Source organism: Podarcis tiliguerta (genome assembly GCF_965153285.1).
Source record: "Podarcis tiliguerta genome assembly, chromosome: 2".
In the NCBI taxonomy this organism is placed as follows: Eukaryota; Metazoa; Chordata; class Lepidosauria; order Squamata; family Lacertidae; genus Podarcis; species Podarcis tiliguerta.
This window is the reverse complement of record NC_139535.1, coordinates 10,047,962-10,062,919: the sequence shown is the minus strand read 5'-3', so window position 1 is coordinate 10,062,919 and position 14,958 is coordinate 10,047,962. Positions and strand designations below refer to the sequence as shown.

Here is a 14,958-nt window from a genome sequence, read left to right as displayed (position 1 = left end):
CAGCATCCTTAACAAACTACAGCTCCCAGGATTCCGGTGGCGGGGGAGGGGGCGTGGAACGCGCTTGAAATGTTTGGTGCGCTCACAGCGTAGAAATGAACGCACAATAAAAAGGACACCCGGAAGCCCTGCCGCTTACTTTCCCTACATCAGGCTTAATGGGTTAAAAGCACCGAGCTCTCCTGCTTAGAGAAGGCGCAGCCAAAGCGGAGACATTATTAATAATATTGTTGTTATTATTGTTTTTTAAAAAGTTCCGTAGAATTCCTCTTCCTGTCCCGCCCCCTTGGTTGAGTATCCTTTTGGGTCGTTCTGAAGTTTGGAATTATTATTTTTTTTTGCAATCTTGCAGCGGCTGCAAAGGAGTCAGCGCCTTTTGGGAACGGTAAGTTAAGTCGGGGATTCGGGAGAAGGGGGCGATCGGAGGCGAAGCGGCGGATGGGAGGGGAATCCGAAGCAAGGAGTAAACAAGATGCACACCGCTCTCCCCGCCTTCCTTTCCCACGCCTGCCAGATCAGAGGGAGAGCTTGTTAGCTGATCTTCGCTGGGCCACACACCCCGCCGCGTGCTCTTGCGGAAAACAGAACCTCCACCTACAGCTGCAGTGTACCCCTGTAGGCCAGATGCTGCGGGGAGCGGGGAGGAAAGAACAGCAACAACAACAAAAAATCAGGGCAGGGTTGTTGCTTTAATCTTTCGCTTGCAAGCTTCAGAACGTAAGTAGAGTTGAGCTGGAACACAGCTGGGAAGTTTTTAGTTGTGTTGTGTGTGTGTGTGTGTGTTGTGTTTTCCTTTTCCTTTTTCTAAAAAAAATCTATTGAAATTTCAAATAGTACATAATTATATGTGCACTAAACATGGTGAGACGTAAATAAAGAAGAGAAAAGGAGAAAGAGAAACAACCCACATACAGTAGAAGGGAAAATAAAGGGGGGAGGGGGGAAACCCAAAACTTTTTGCAAGGTTGTTATTGTTCTTCACCAGATCTTAACCTATTACAGTATTTGTAAGAACAGACTGAATTTGTCCATGGCATGTCTGCGTTTATATGCAAGTTGTTCATATGTTGTGAGTTTGTGTATAAGTCTTCAGTCCAATTGTAGAAGGGAGCTGCATTTTTATTTTTCCAATTCACCAGTAGTCGTACCTCATGTTGCGTCTGCTTCATGTTGCGTCTTTTCGAGTTACTTCTGGGTTTCGCTGCTCTTGCATGCGATGAAGTGCTAAATTGTGCTATGCGCAGAAGCGCCAAATCAAGGTGTGCACATGCGCATAAGCAGCACTTCGAGTTGCAGGCATTTCATGTTACAGACGGGCCTGCACTGTTTCAGTCTTTTTGCTGTGGTTAGGGCACTCCTATTGTCCTTTTGTAAGGTTCCATGTGCTGGGTATATAATTCAAGAACATATTTTGCTCTGTAAATGTAAGGTTGTTCCGTACAGTTCTGTTGATTGTTTCAGTTACCTTCTGCCAAAATTATTTCAATATAGGACAATGAAAAAAGATACGTTTTAAAGAAGCATTATCCCTATTGCATCTCCAGCAGAACGCAAGCAGAGATGAGCTGAAACACCGCTGGGAAGTTTTTAGTTTAGAGAAAAAGGAAAGGGAGGTGCAGGATGGAGGTGTATAAAGTTATGCAGAGAGAATATTTTCTCCCTCTCAGTCCTAGAACTCCGGCACATCCAACGAAGCTGAATGCTGGAAGGTTTAGGCAGATGAAAGTACTTTTTCACCCAGCGCAGAGTTTAACTACAGAATTCGCTCCCCTGAGCTGTTGTGGATGATCACCAACCTGTACTGGTGTAAAAGATTAGATAAATTCATGGGGGATAAGGCTTTCAGTGCTAGGGACGCGGGTGGCGCTGTGGGTTAAAGCCTCAGCGCCTAGGGCTTGCCGATCGAAAGGTCGGCGGTTCGAATCCCCGCGGCGGGGTGCGCTCCCGTTGTTCGGTCCCAGCGTCTGCCAACCTAGCAGTTCAAAAGCACTCCCGGGTGCAAGTAGATAAATAGGGACCGCTTACTAGCGGGAAGGTAAACGGCGTTTCCGTATGCGGCTCTGGCTCGCCAGAGCAGCGATGTCACGCTGGCCACGTGACCCGGAAGTGTCTCCGTACAGCGCTGGCCCTCGGCCTCTTTGAGTGAGATGGGCACACAACCCTAGAGTCTGTCAAGACAGGCCCGTACGGGCAGGGGTACCTTTACCTTTAAGGCTTTCAGTAGCCACTGGCCTGCCACATCATGGGCATAGCGGGGAGGGGGTCAGCTGCTCCTCATCAAGTAAATAAATAAAAATACTTAACAAACTGACCAATCGCATCACAGATAGCTTGGTTCTGCCCCCCTAACAAAAATCCTGTCCCCCAAACATGAATTATGGCTATGCCCATGAGTCATGATGGTTATGCTTTACCTCTGCTGTTGAAGGCAATATATACCAGGTGATGGAAACCACAGAAAAGGAGGTTTCCATCTTGAACTCAGGTCCTGCCTGTCTGCTTCCCTTTGATACATCTGGTTGGCAACTGTGAGAACAGGATACTGGCCTAGATGGGCCATGGGCCTCCTCCAGCAATGCTCTTTTTATGTTCTTGGACCAAGGCTCTGTCCCGAAACTGAATCTGAAAGAACTGGGCGTTGCTGTGCTTTTGCAAGGGGGGAGTGATAAATTTTATTCTTTCAACTTTATAAAATATGACATTTAGAGCACTGCAAACACTATTTGAACGTTCATATATGATTGACCATTCACAAAATGCTACTCATTTAAGATATCCACCTCCTGGCTTAATAGGACAGTTGTTGTTGTTGTTGACAGTTGTTGTTGTTGTTGTTGTTGTTGTTTAGTCGTGTCCGGCTCTTCGTGACCCCATGGACCAGAGCACACCAGGCCCTCCTGTCTTCCACTGCCTCCCTCCCGTAGGACAGTTAAAGCATAATAAAACCCACTTCCAATGCTTTGTCCTTCAAACTTCTCAGCCAAATATCTGACTCCCAGAACCTATGGCTTTGCTGCTGCTTTCTGTTGTTGTGGGTTTCTCCTTAAAGCCAGCAGGTTTGGCTGGCACCAGCTGTTCCCAAATCTGCTTTAAGAATTCATACTTGCATATCTTTGAGCTTCTGTTCCTCATCTTCTCTCTCTTTCTCGTTACACACATTTCTTTTATGCTCACACCCCAACATATGCACACAAATCTCTTTGTGCTCTGGGGGTAATTTGTCTGGGCTGCAGGAGGAAGATTATGGAGGTTCTTGATGGAGAGTAAATAGGGGAAATGTTGGGAATGCGATATCAGAATGCAACCATGCCGCTGACATGATCAAAGGGACGGTGCATCTTCCCTGCATGGAGGGAGTGGGGAATTATTATTTTTTGGCCTCTGGCCCCACCCTCCACTGGCATGTTTAATTGGATAGCTCTGTCCTTAGAGCAGGAGACCTAATCTCAGAGTTGTGGGTTCAAGCCCCACCTTGGGCAAAAAGATACCTGGATTGCAGGGGTTGGACTACATGGCCCTTGTAGGTCAACTCTACAATTCTGTGATTCTGTGTGACCCTTCCTTCCACAGAAGGGATTGCAGCCCTTAGATCGAAAAAGTTTCCCCACTTCTTCTGTACGGTGAACAGCCTTTCTGATGTGCTTGCCTCGTGACCACGTGAGGAGGTGACACTGTTTATATTTTATTAATTTGGTTTTCATCTACGTTCTTCTCTCATTTTTTAATTGCATTGCTTTATCACTGATGTTTAGCCACCTTTGGGAGGAAGATCAGGAAGTACATTCCAATTAATCGATGGGCAGCATCTAACCAAGTCCCATTGCAATTAATGGGACTGAGCTGGTTTGGCATGTCAATTTCCCTGGGTCTGCTTTCAGTCGGATGAGCAATAGTTAAAGCCCAATAAGAATTCCCTGGGAAGATGTTCAGAACTTGTCTTCCAGATTCCCAGACTAGAGGTGCTCTTCTTCAGCTCTTTGAGGGTTAAATCCACTGAGCTGCAATTGCTAGAGAGGGAGGAGGTTTGGGAGGGAAAGGAGGGAAGAATGGGATTGCATTCATGAATGCCACTTCCTGTCTGCTGCCTTTGCCAACTGGGATTTTGAATTATCTTTGCAAGCGGCTGGAGAAAGATGTCTCAGAGCAGTGAATTAAAGGTACCCGGGATGATGGGTGGAGAGGAGGAGGAGAAAAAAATGATGGGGCGGAAAAGACAAATTGGGGGTAGGGGCAGGAAAAACGGATTTGGGCAGGCAAGTCGAAAAGTGCTGTGGAAAAATCCCATAAATAACTAAAGAGGCAGGAAATCTCTCCCTGGCACGGTCTGGTAACAAGAAAGAGGGAAATAAACACAATCAGTGCCTCTTGGGCTCAGACGCTGAGAGAAGGGATGCCTGAACTTATATATCAATCCTTACGCTGCATTTCAAGAGAGATCCTTTCCCCCTGGGGATTGGGACTAAGCTGGGAACAACCTCTGTCGAATTGGCCCTGCAGCATCTTACGTGAGTGTTCTAGATGTGGGATGTTTGTGAATTCTTTCCATGTTGCTCTTTAATCTTTTATGACTTCTGCGGTAGAAGAGAGCCGAATTCAGCAGGAGTGGCACATCTCACTGCCGTGAGAATTAAAAACTACCTTAATACCAGGTCAGACTAATGGTCTGTGCGGGCCAGAATATTCTACATCGGCAGTGGCTCATCCCAGGGGCATTTCTGGGTATCTTAAAAACTTGAGGAAGGGGTGTAGCTCAGTGGTGGAGCATTTCCCTTGCATGCAGATGTTTCTAGGCATGTCTAGGTAGCACTGGGAGAGAGTTGTGGCCTGGATTCTGACTATAACAGATTACAGAACTGGGTCCAAACCATAGCTATCAACTTTTCCCTTTTCTTGATAGGAATCCTATTCGGAATAAGGGAATTTCCCTGAAAAAAAGGGAAACGTTGACAGCTATGGTCCAAACTAACAAACTGAATTTCCACAGGGACAAAGTTCTGCACTTAGGCAGGAAGAACCAGATGCACAAATATAAATATGGAGGACACTTGGCTTAACAGTAGTACATGTGAAAAGGATCTAGATGTCTGAGTAGGGCACCAGCTTAACATGAGTCCATATTGTGATGCAGCAGCAAAATAAGCTAACGCTATTCCAGGCTACATCTGTAGAAGTATAGCGTCCCGATCAAGGGAAGTCATAGTACCGTTCTATTCTACCTTGGTCAGACCACATTTGGAGTACTGTTTCCAGTTCTGGGCACCATAATTTAAGAAGAATACTGACAGGTTGGAACATGTGCAGAGGAGGGTGACCAAGATGATCAAGGGTCTGGAAACCAAGCCTTATGAGGAACGGTTGAGGAAGTTGGGTATGTTTAGTCTGGGAAAGATGAGACGGATAGCCATCTTCAAATACCTATAAAGGGCTGTCACGTGGGAAATGGAGCAATCTTGTTTTCTCTTGCTCAGGAGGTAGGATTCAAACCATTGGCTTCAAGTTACAAGAAAGGTGATTCCAACTAACCGTCAAGAAGAACTTTCTGATGTTGAGAGCTGTTCATCCGTGGAACAGACTCCCTCTGGAGGTTGTGAACTCTCCTTTCTTGGAGCTTTTTAAGCAGAGGTTGGATGGGAATCTATCATGGATGTTTTAGTTGAGATTCCTGCATGTCAGAGCATTGGACTAGATCACCCTCAGGGTCCCTTCAGACTTTACCATTTTATGTTTCTGAAACAATTTTTCACTTTCCGAAAGAATGCATGAACTGAAATACACGGCTCTTGTTTGAAACCCACACTTTGCTGACTTTTGCAGAGCAGTTTTTTTTGTCAAGTAGTGTGTGCAGAAATGCATGCACTGGGATAAAGCGTTCATATACATGCATATGCTGGCAAAAATGATGCACACAACTGCATTATGCCAGGGGAAATAGCTTTGGTATATTTGGCAAACTTGCACACAAAAAGGGTGTATGTTAGGAGACATTTGCACTAAAATGCTGTTGAATTTTCATGAAGGCTTTAAAAGAAAATTGCAAACTGGCAAAGAGAACTTAAGATTGGACAATGAAAGACTTAAAGAAAAAATTGCCCATCTCCAGTGCCCCCATATGGATAAATAATAAAGGAGACAAGGAACAGGAGATTCGGCCCCCAGTGTAAAATACCTGGGGCTCACTGCCCCTTGGGCTGTGCCCTAATAACACCCCTGGCTATTCCTATCACCTGCTACTTGTTCTTCCCTTTAGCTGACTCCCAGCAAAACAATACAGCCTTGTAGCAATTTAGGGACTAACACATTATTATCACTATTATCACTGCTTTTTTTCTGGGAGGACACAGGGGTATGCCTAAACATTTTGTGAATCTTTGCACTTTTGTCCATTTACTGCATTTATTTTTCTCAATTTGAACTATAAAATGGTGATTTTCTTGAGTCAAAATGAGAGTACCCCTAAACATTTTTTAAGAAAAAAAACACTGACTATTATTGGTGGTAGTAGTAGTACTAGTAGTATTAATTACTTAGTTGCTTATTACCAAAAAGTTAATACTACTAGTACTACTACCACCAATAATACACATAAAAGCATAAATACATTATGCTGTTAACAGAGTTCATATAAGACAGCTGCATAATTATGCATATTATAATTTTTGGTAGGATATTATCCACTTAATCAGATGCATGAAGTATTTATCCTGAGTTGCAGGTGTATGTGGGCATGTGTGATACATAAAACACACCCTCGTGCAGGCACACATGGTAGTGGGATGTGCAAGATGGGGATTGTAAATAGTGAGGTCAGAAGGAACAGAAATGCAGAAGAGTATGGGCGATGTTTAGCCATGGCCATTCACAGAAAAATAATAATGGTTTGTTCATTTAAATATCTATTCCGCTCAGGGCAGCAGACAGCAACAAGAGAAAAATAGTACGATACAAAGAAAAATAGATTTAAATAAAGGTTTAAACATTTTTTTTAATCTAAATTTTTTTGGGAACATTTGGAACACCTAAAACAATTAAATTTGATATCACTGGCATCCTGGCATTGGAAAGGCAATTGACACATGAGGTATGATGAAAGAAAACAAGGAATTCTAAGACTTTGTTCAAATCTAATCCATAAACTGAACCTCTTGAGGAACTGTAATTTGGAAGTTTTACATGGCAGTTGCCATTTCAAGTTCCTTTGTTCCAGGATTATTGCTTTAATGGTGGTTACAGAGTGTCCTGGAAGATGAAAATGTCCTCCCCGCACCAGGGTTTTGGATATTCCAATTTTGTTGTCAGATTTTTGTCCACTTGTTCTTTTCTGTAGACCAGGGATGGTAAACCTGGGTGCTCCATATCTTGTTGAACTCTCAACTTCTGTCAGTCCCAGCCAGCTTTTAGCACATACTGATGGGATAAGGGATTTTGGGGAGTTGTGGTCCAGCAACACCCCAATGTTTCCACCCCTGGTGTAGACTCAACACTGTAGAGCCCTATGTTATTTATCCTCTGTCATTGGCAGATGGTGGGACCTTGTGCTCTGTCCCTGAGTAGCGGTAATAATAATATCACCTTCCACACGTGTCTCAAAACGCTGTACAGTATACTAAAATGGCTGAAAGCAACACAGAAAACAACAGCAGATAAATTTAAAAACAATACCAGCTAAGCGAGGTCTGTTTATCCAGCTAGGAAAGTTTCCTGGAACAGAAATGTTTCAGTTTGTTTCCGGAAAGTGTAGATTGTGGATGCCTGTTGTATCTCAAGAATAATATTATTACATGGGACAGCAGAAGACACACTAAAATCCTGTGGAGCAGGATTCTGTTATAACAATAACAATATATTTATACCCTGCCCATCTGGCTGGGTTTCCCCAGCCTCTCTGAGTGGCTCCCAACAAAATATTAAAAACACGGTAAAACATCAAGGATTAGAAACTTCCCTAAACAGGGTCTGTTTTTGGAACTTGCAGGCAGGGCTGCCTCAGGCAGCAGAATCCAAGGGGCGCCTCCCTGGCATGCCCCCACTGCCAGATATTTGGGGGCAGTTCTTTTTTCTGGGTGTATTCAAGGGTATGCAGTACCGGCACCTTTCCCCCACAAATGTTAAAAGTGTAATTTACTGTAACAAGTTCACGGTGAGTAAAGGTAAAGGTACCCCTGCCCGTACCGGCCAGTCTTGACAGACTCTAGGGTTGTGCGCCCATCTCACTCAAAGAGGCCAAGGGCCAGCGCTGTCCGAAGACACTTCCGGGTCACGTGGCCAGCATGACATCGCTGCTCTGGCGAGCCAGAGCCGCACACGGAAACGCCGTTTACCTTCCCGCTAGTAAGCAGTCCCTATTTATCTACTTGCACCCGGGAGTGCTTTCGAACTGCTAGGTTGGCAGGCGCTGGGACCGAACAGCGGGAGCGCACCCCGCCGCGGGGATTCGAACTGCCGACCTTTCGATCGGCAAGCCCTAGGCACTGAGGCTTTAACCCACAGCGCCACCCGCGTCCCTTCACGGTGAGTAGTGGAACCTTTTTTCCTTTTTTTAAAAAAAAGCATTTTGGGGGGCACGTAAGCTTCACCCCACATAGCTTGCAAGACGCAGTACACAGACAACATTTTAATAGCAATTGCCATCAACCTGGGGGGGGTGGCCCCCTCAAATATTTTATTGGGGGGAGGCCGACGGGACCTTGGCCCCTAAGAATTGGCTCCTATGATGCCAGAGAAGTGAGGAGAAGCTGATCTAGTGGCTTCTGGGTTTTAGGGAGATCTCACAAGAGTCCTGCAAGATCACATGGGGAGGCTCCTGCAGTGCTTTCTCATGATCTCGCCAGAACGCAGAAGCCGCAGCCGTGTAAGTGAGGCTTTGGTGAGGGCGGCAAGCGGGGTCCATCGCATGAATGCAAAGTGGCACCTTCCCATTTTGCCTCAGGCGGTGAAACAGGACAGGCTGCCTCTGCTTGCCATTGCTGTTACCTCTCAGGTGCCTCATCTCTGAGCTTATCTGTTATGTGTTAGTACCAACACCTTGAACTCTGCAGGTATCAGATTGGCAGCCACTGCAAATACTGCAAAGAAGGTATTACGTGCTGGCAACCTGCTGTGGCCTTTTTTCTTCCTCAGAGGTAGCCAGTGGAGAAATTGAGGCGGGGCAGGAATAAGCCAGAGTTGCAGCACAATCATAAGGGTGGGTCTGTGAATCAGTGACTGCCAGCCCCCAATAATTATTTGCAAGGATATTTGGGGAAGGGCTGTAGGTAGCTCAGTGGTAGAGCACATGCGTCCCATGCAAAAGGTCCCAGCTTCGATCCCCCACATCTCCAGGTACAGTGGTGCCCCTCAAGACGAATGCCTCGCAAGACGGAAAACCCGCTAGACGAAAGGGTTTTCCGTTTTGGAGGTGCTTCGCAGGATGAATTTGCTATGGGCTTGCTTCGCAAGACAAAAATGTCTTGCGATTCCTGGGGGTTTTTTTTCGCTCCCCACCCCCTTTTTCTAAGGCACTAAGCTGCTAATGGCCTTTTAGCAGGTAATCCGCTAATCCCTTAAACCTTTAATAGCCGCTAATCCGCTAATGGGCTTGCTTCGCAAGACGAAAAAACCGCTAGACGAAGAGACTCACGGAACGGATTCTTTTCGTCTTGCGAGGCACCACTGTATGTATTGTTGTTTCTTAGATTGATTTACCGCCTTTCATAAGATCTCAGGGTGGTTTACAAAATAAAATACAGGATAAAAACACAAGTAAACAATTAAAACAAAACAGCAAAACAATAGTGCCCCCCTTCCTGCAGATACAGTGGTACCTTGGGTTACATACACTTCAGGTTACACGCTCTGCTAACCCAGAAATAGTGCTTCAGGTTAAGAACTTTGCTTCAGGATGAGAACAGAAATCGTGCTCCGGCGGCGCAGCAACAACGGGAGGCCCCATTACCTAAAGTGGTGCTTCAGGTTAAGAACGGTTTCAGGTTAAGTACGGACCTCCAGAACGAATTAAGTACTTAACCCAAGGTACCACTGTATATTTAAAAGGCTGTAGAATATTAATCAGCCAAAGGCCTGGTTGAAAAGGAACGTTTTTGCCTGGCACCTAAAAATATACAGTGGTACCTCAGGTTAAGTACATAATTCGTTCTGGAGGTATGTTCTTAACCTGAAGCATCACTTTAGCTAATGGGGCCTCCTGCTGCCGCCGCGCCGCCAGAGCACAATTTCTGTTCTCATCCTGAAGCATCTTAACTTGAGGTAATATTTCTGGGTTAGCGGAGTCTGTAACCTGAAGCGTATGTAACCCGAGGTACCACTGTATAATGAAGGCACCAGGCGAATCTTCCTGGGGAGAACATTCCACAAATGGGGAGTCACCACAGAGAAGGCCCGTTCTTGTGTTGCCACCCTCCAGATCTCGCACGAAGGGGGCACACGAAGAAGGGTCTCAGATGATGAACGCAGAGTCTGGGTTGCTTTATGTGGAAAGAGGCAGTCCTTGAGGTATTGCAGTACTGTGCCGTTTAAGGCTTTATAGGTCAAAACCAGCACTTTCAGTTGGGCCTAGAAGATAATTGGCAGCCGGTGCAGTCAGACCAGGATTGGTGTGATACGCTTAAACTGTCTTGTCCCAGTGAGCAACCTGTCCGCCGAATTCTGCACCAACTGAAGCTTCTGAATCATCTTCAGAGGCAGCCTTACAGATAACACGGTACAGCAGGGATGGAAATGTCATAGAATCACAGAACTGTGGAGTTGAAGGGACCCGAGGGTCATCTAGTCCAACCCCACGAACCCTGGAGAGCTGCTGCCACTCATAGTGCTAGAACTCAGCGACACCCCATAAAGCAGAATGTTGGAAGATTTCAGGACAGACAAAAGAAAGTCCTCCTTCACACAACCCGCAGTTAAAACTGGAATTTGCTCCCACAAGGTGCAATGGTGGCTACAAAAGAGGATTAGGCAAATTCATGGAGGGTACTTGCTACGATGGCTGTGTTCTGTCACTAGGCCTCTGTATGCCGGGCAACCCTGTTGCACAGAGTCTTTGCTTTTGAGGCACCTGCTTGGACACCATGAGGACAGGGCTCTTGTTATGACCTCACGAACTACATGGACCAGAGGTCCAGCTCTGAAGGGTGCAGCTTCCGACTTCCCTCTCCTTCATTTGTTGCCTGGTATTCAAAAGTACCAAAAAGTTTTTTTCAAAAAAATTAGGACGTGGGTGGCGCTGTGGGTTAAACCGCAGAGCCTAGGACTTGCAGATCAGAAGGTCGGTGGTTCGAATCCCCACAATGGGGTGAGCTCCCGTTGCTTGGTCCCTGCTCCTGCCAACCAAGCAGTTCGAAAGCACGTCAAAGTGCAAATAGATAAATAGGTACCGCTCCGGCGGGAAGGTAAACGGCATTTCCGTGCGCTGCTTTGGTTCATGCTGGCCACATGACCCGGAAGCTGTACGCTGGCTCCCTCGGCTAATAAAGCGAGATGAGCGCCGCAACCCTAGAGTCAGTCATGACTGGACCTAACGGTCAGGGGTCCCTTTACCTTTACCTTTATTCAAAAGTACATCGCCTCTGACTCCACAGGTTTCATCTTGCAGATGTGGCTAATGGTTGCCGAGGCTGGATGTGGTTCTGGGGGAAGGTGGGGTGGCCAGAGAGAGAGACTGCCTTTTTCCCGTTGCTGCTTTTTGACCCATAAAAGCTGCTGTTTGTTGGGATGACGAGCAATGGGGGGGGGGGGGAGCACTCTGCATATTAGAAGTGCTCTGTCAAATCCTTTTATTAGATTAATAAAATGCAAGGCAGTCTCTGGCTCTAGGCTAAGCGCACCAATAAAGAAGCAGCAGGCCCCAGATGCATCAGAGCGCATGCCTCCCTCTTAACCCCCCCCCAAAAAAAGATAGGATAGGATACACTGTGCTCCCCGCCCCTTGCATCCCTATTCTGGATGGCGAAGGGCCTCTTCTCGGACCAGCTATGTAGACTCCCCACCACACCCTGAGACATACACCTCTTTCAGCAAGATCTGTGCCTATTTCATTTTTATTTTAAATCCCAGCCTGCATTTTATGACCCGAATAGCAGGGTACAAATTATAACAGCAGTAAAGTGCTGGTGGAGGAAAGCTGGATTTACCACTGCAGCAGCCAATGTGGCAAGGCAGAGCTCTCAAAATGATTACACAAGCAGAGAGAGGGAGGGAGGGAGGGGTAATTAACTCAGAGTATCTGCTGGGTGCGCAGGAGGTCCCCCGGTTCAATCCCTGGCAGCTCCAGGTAGGGCTGGGAAAGACTCCCTGCTCACACTTTAAGCAGTCATGGCTTCCCCCAAAGAATTCTGGGAGGTGTCATTTGTTAAGGGTGCTGGGAGTTGTTTGGAGACACCCGGTTCCGCTCCCAGAGCTACAATTCCCAGAGTTCCCTGGGAAGAGGGATTGATTGCAAAACCACTCTGGGAATGGTAGCTCTGTGAATATTGGAGTATGTGAAAAATTGCATTGAAAACGAGCTTTTTCATTAGGATTTCCACCCCCAACAAAATTTGGCAGATTTCTACGGAAATGTGAAGAACTGGAGGTGAGAAAAACGAGAAGCATAGAACTGAAATGAACTGATTTTGTCTATCTCTATCCATCTCTATGGTTTCAGGTTCAGGTTTCTAGTGCTTTTACTTAAAGGTTCAAACCATACATTTAAATTACTATGATACTGCTGTCAACAGTGCTGGCTTCTCCCAAATAATTCTGGGAGCTGTGGTTTGTGAAGGGTGCTGGGAGTTACACTTCTCAGAGTTCCCTGATGGTTATACTATTGTGATGGGAAAAGAGAGTTTCCTAACAACTCTAACTGCCCAGAATTATTTGGGGGAAGCCATGGCTGTTTAAAGTGGTATCATATAGTGCATGAGACATATGAAGTGAACGTGGCCTCCATGACCCAACTGTATTGCTGTGGAAGCAAGCTTTGTGCTTCCATAGGGCTCTTCCTGGGCCACCACCTCCAATCGCTAAAGCAGGGAGGGGAGCCTGGGGCCCCCCAGATGTAGGACTCCCACTCCCAGCAGCCCCAGCCACCGTGGCCAATGATCAGAATAATGGGAGTTGCAATCCAGCAACATTTGGAGGGCCACAGATTCCCCATTCTTGTGCTAAGGTTTGTGTAATATATCTGGTTTCGGTAGAGAGCCTGATCATAGTCATCACACGTGTGCACAGACACACAGCCTTTTCACTGAGTCACGGATGTTCCCCTCTGCATTTCACTCTTCATCCAAAGCACAGGAGAGCGATGAAGCACACTGTCGTTCACAAAAGCTTGTGCCATAATAAAAGTATTAAGTCTTCAAGGTGCCACAAGGCTCTTTGTTCTTTTTGCAGAATAAAGTGTGGCAAATGTCAGTGTAGAACCACACAAGTGTGCATCACAGCAGCCACAAAATTAAGCTAGGAATTGGGACTGTGCCCTAGTAAATATCCGCTCAGATGCAAGCTCATTAGGAGGCCTTAAGCAAGCCTCCTCTACTCTTTTTTTCTTTTTCTTTTTTTAAAAATAAGCTTAAAAGAATTGTATCAGGTTTGCTTCTTTTCTTCCTGGCAGAGGTTCTGTGTCTGACTTTTTAAGAGGTGCGCATAACTGGCAGGGACTCTTAAGATTATTATTTATTTATCTCATTTAATGGTTTGGCGCCCTGCTTTTCTTGTAAAATAAAACCAAAGCAGCCCGCACCAGGGAATCAACAGATTAAAGCCATCCATCATTAAAAACAATAAAAGCAGCAGAACTGAAGCAGATCGCAAAAGTAACAAAGAGGCCAGCAAAATAAAATCGGTCTGTAAAATGGTAACAAAATTGTGGGGGGTGGGGGTGGCGGCGGCAGCATTGCAAAGCTACTCGGAGCTGCTGACCAAAAGCTTTTAATGGGCGAGGAACAATAAACCAGGGCTACTCTCCTTGGTGTGAAGCTTCAGAAAGTAGGTGATCATGGAGCAGGACCTGCATTGCTGAGAAGAGAGTATGTGGCGTGTAAAGTGCCAGCTGGAGCCACCAACCTTTTGGGGCTGGTGGGCACACTGGGATTTTTGAGAAATCACCATGGGCACCAGTCACAAAATGGCTGTCGTGGATGCATGACATAACACAAGATGGCTGCCATGGGAACGTGGCGTGAGACAAAATGGCTGCCGCTGCTGAAAGAGAAGGAAGAGAGACAGGAACACAAAATGGAGGGGATATGTGCCCCATCCTCAAATCTGGTACCCCGTCACATGAGGAAAGGGGTCTAAACCAGCCACCGCTGTGGTCGCTTGCTGAGCAAAGCTCTTTGCACCTCTCTTCTGTTCAGAATAGGAGGGAGAGAAGGGGTTCAGTTCTGGCGTTCGGTAAAAATGTGGGCATGGGAATGTGTGTGCTCAGTGTAGGGGATGCTGAGCCAAAGTAAGCAGTCCCTCATGCATCGTGGACTCAGCGGGATATTTGCTGAGACCTTTTGTGCATGCCTTAGGGAGGTACGTGCGGCTGGGCCCTCAAGTGCAGTGGAGGACACTGCCAGGTCACATCCACGCCATACAATTTGAGCACTCTTAAGCCCACTTTCAATAGTCATGGCTTCCCCCAAAGAATCTTGGGAACTATGTTCAGGGTGCTGACGGTTATTAGGAGAACCCCCTCACAGAGCTACAGTGCACAATAGGATTAAAAAAACTACAGTTTTCACATTTGGCGGGGGCGGGGGGAGGACACACAATGAATGTTAACTAGTATAAGAGTGCTATAAACATGTGGTGTGACCCCCCTAGTCATATCCACTTTGGTTGCATGGAATGAGGAAAGGCGCCATCTTGTCCTTCCGCCTCAGGCAGGGAAAGGCCTCAAGCCAGCCCTGTGGGTGATGGAGTCAATTTTGCTGTGCCTCGCCATATTCATGAACATCAGCTTTATGCTTGTAGTGCTGGAGAACGCTTGCTATTATTTAT

General features: G+C 46.3%; 1 protein-coding gene across 2 annotated transcripts in view; it reads left to right on the top strand.

Annotated features, from left to right (window-relative positions):
* The first annotated feature begins 121 nt into the window (after positions 1–121).
* Positions 122–14,958, top strand: part of LOC310670251 (uncharacterized protein) — a 30,248-nt gene continuing 15,411 nt past the window's right edge. Inside the window, exon 1 of one of the 2 annotated variants that reach the window (XM_083425230.1) lies at positions 122–385. Coding sequence is in view for 1 of the 2 variants with exons in the window: in XM_083425228.1 (XP_083281354.1) it covers positions 4,134–4,157 (24 nt within the window). In the remaining variant the exon portion in view is untranslated. Of the gene's footprint in view, positions 386–4,035; positions 4,158–14,958 lie in introns of those variants that run through there. The other variant, XM_083425228.1, reaches the window with a different exon arrangement.